This window comes from Nicotiana sylvestris, chromosome 1, assembly GCF_000393655.2.
Source record: "Nicotiana sylvestris chromosome 1, ASM39365v2, whole genome shotgun sequence".
In the NCBI taxonomy this organism is placed as follows: Eukaryota; Viridiplantae; Streptophyta; class Magnoliopsida; order Solanales; family Solanaceae; genus Nicotiana; species Nicotiana sylvestris.
In genome coordinates, this window is record NC_091057.1 from 74,855,798 (window position 1) to 74,857,344 (window position 1,547).

The window sequence follows — 1,547 nt, forward strand, 5'->3', positions numbered from 1 at the left end:
GGGCGAGGATGGCCAGGGTTTCTTGGATAAGTGCTAGAGAATGCTTCGTGCAGCAGGGATTCTTGAGACCAGTGGTGTGGCATTTACTACCTTTCAGTTTTCTGGGGATGCCTTCACTTGGTGGGAGGTGTATGAGAGGTGTAGCCTATTGGTGCAGTGCCCCTTACTTGGCAGTAGTTCTCTATTCTCTTCCTGGAGAAGTATATACCACAGTAGCTTTGAGAGGAGCTGCGCAGGCAGTTTGAGCAGCTACGTCAGAGGGAGATGACGGTGACACAGTATGAGATGCGGTTCTTTGAGTTAGCCCGTCATGTGGTTTGGATGGTTCCCACAGACCGAGAGAGGATCAAGAGGTTTGTTGATGGCCTCACGTACCAGCTTCGAATTCTCGTGACTAGGGAGAGGGTGACAACTGCTACCTTTGAGGAGGTTGTTGATATCGCCTGCGAGATTGAGATAGTTCGCCGGCAGGAGCGAGAGGAGAGGGAGGCCAAGAGGCCTCGGGGATCTGGTAGCTTTAGCAGTGCTCCTTCGAGGGGTCAGTTCCAGCAGGGCAGAGGCCGTTCATTTAGGCAGGCTCATTCAGCTTGCCCAGGTTAGCGTGGAGCATCATCAGGTCATGGATTTCATAGTTCTCATCAGGGCCACTCATCACTTAGTGCCCTTCCAGCTCAGAGCTCGTCTCGTGCTCTATCAGTCCAGGGTTCTTCCATGCCAGGTCCTTCTACTGGTCATTCCGATGCTAGAGGTTCCCTTCAGTCCTCATCTCTAGTACTGGGGAGTTGTTATGAGTGTGGAGAGTTTGGACATATGAGGAGGCAGTGTCCTCGTCTTCATGATGGTCAGTCTCAATAGAGGGGTCATCCCTCGACTTCTGCTCCAGTTACTTTATAACCCGCCCAGCCAGCTAGGAGTGGAGGTCAGGTAGCTAGGGGACGCCCTAGAGGGAGAGGTCGATCAGGTGGTGGACATACTCGTTTCTATGCCCTCCCAAGCAGACCAGATGTTGTCGCTTCAGATGCCATGATTTTAGGTATTGTTTCAGTCTACCACAGAGATGCCTCTGTATTATTTGACCCCGGTTCCACCTTTTCTTATGTGTCATAATACTTTGTCCATTATTTGGATATGCCTCGTGAGTCTCTTGTTTCACCTGTTCATGTATCTACTCCGGTGGGCAATACTATTGTTGTAGACCATGTGTATCGATCGTGTGTGGTGACTATTGGGGGTCTCCAGACCCGAGTAGATCTTTTACAATTATGTATGGTGGATTTAGATATCATTTTGGGCATGGATTGGCTATCTCCGTGTCATGCTATTCTGGACTGTCAAGCTAAGACAGTCACATTGGCTATATCGGGTGTGCCACGGATTGAGTGGCGAGGCTTGACCAATTATGTTCCCAGCAGAGTGATCTCATTCTTGAAAGCCCAGCGTATGGTTGGGAAGGGATGCCTTTCGTATCTAGCCTTCGTGAAGGATGTTGGAGCTGAGGCTCCCAGTATTGATTCTGTCCCAATTGTGAGGGATTTTCTAGATGTGTT

The 1,547-nt window shown here is 50.0% G+C and overlaps 1 protein-coding gene across 1 annotated transcript; it reads left to right on the forward strand.

Moving 5' to 3' along the window:
* The first annotated feature begins 264 nt into the window (after nucleotides 1-264).
* Nucleotides 265-855, forward strand: LOC138871457 (uncharacterized). Its single transcript, XM_070149339.1, has 2 exons — nucleotides 265-595; nucleotides 671-855. Exons 1-2 carry the CDS (start codon nucleotides 265-267, stop codon nucleotides 853-855), a joined length of 516 nt encoding a protein of 171 aa, XP_070005440.1.
* The last annotated feature ends 692 nt before the right edge of the window (nucleotides 856-1,547 follow it).

Coding starts and splice junctions, on each gene's coding strand:
- LOC138871457 (XM_070149339.1), top strand. CDS start 265: ATGACGGTGACACAGTATGAGATGCGGTTCTTTGAGTTAGCCCGTCAT. Junction 596..670: donor GGCTCATTCAGCTTGCCCAG/GTTAGCGTGGAG, acceptor GTGCCCTTCCAG/CTCAGAGCTCGTCTCGTGCT.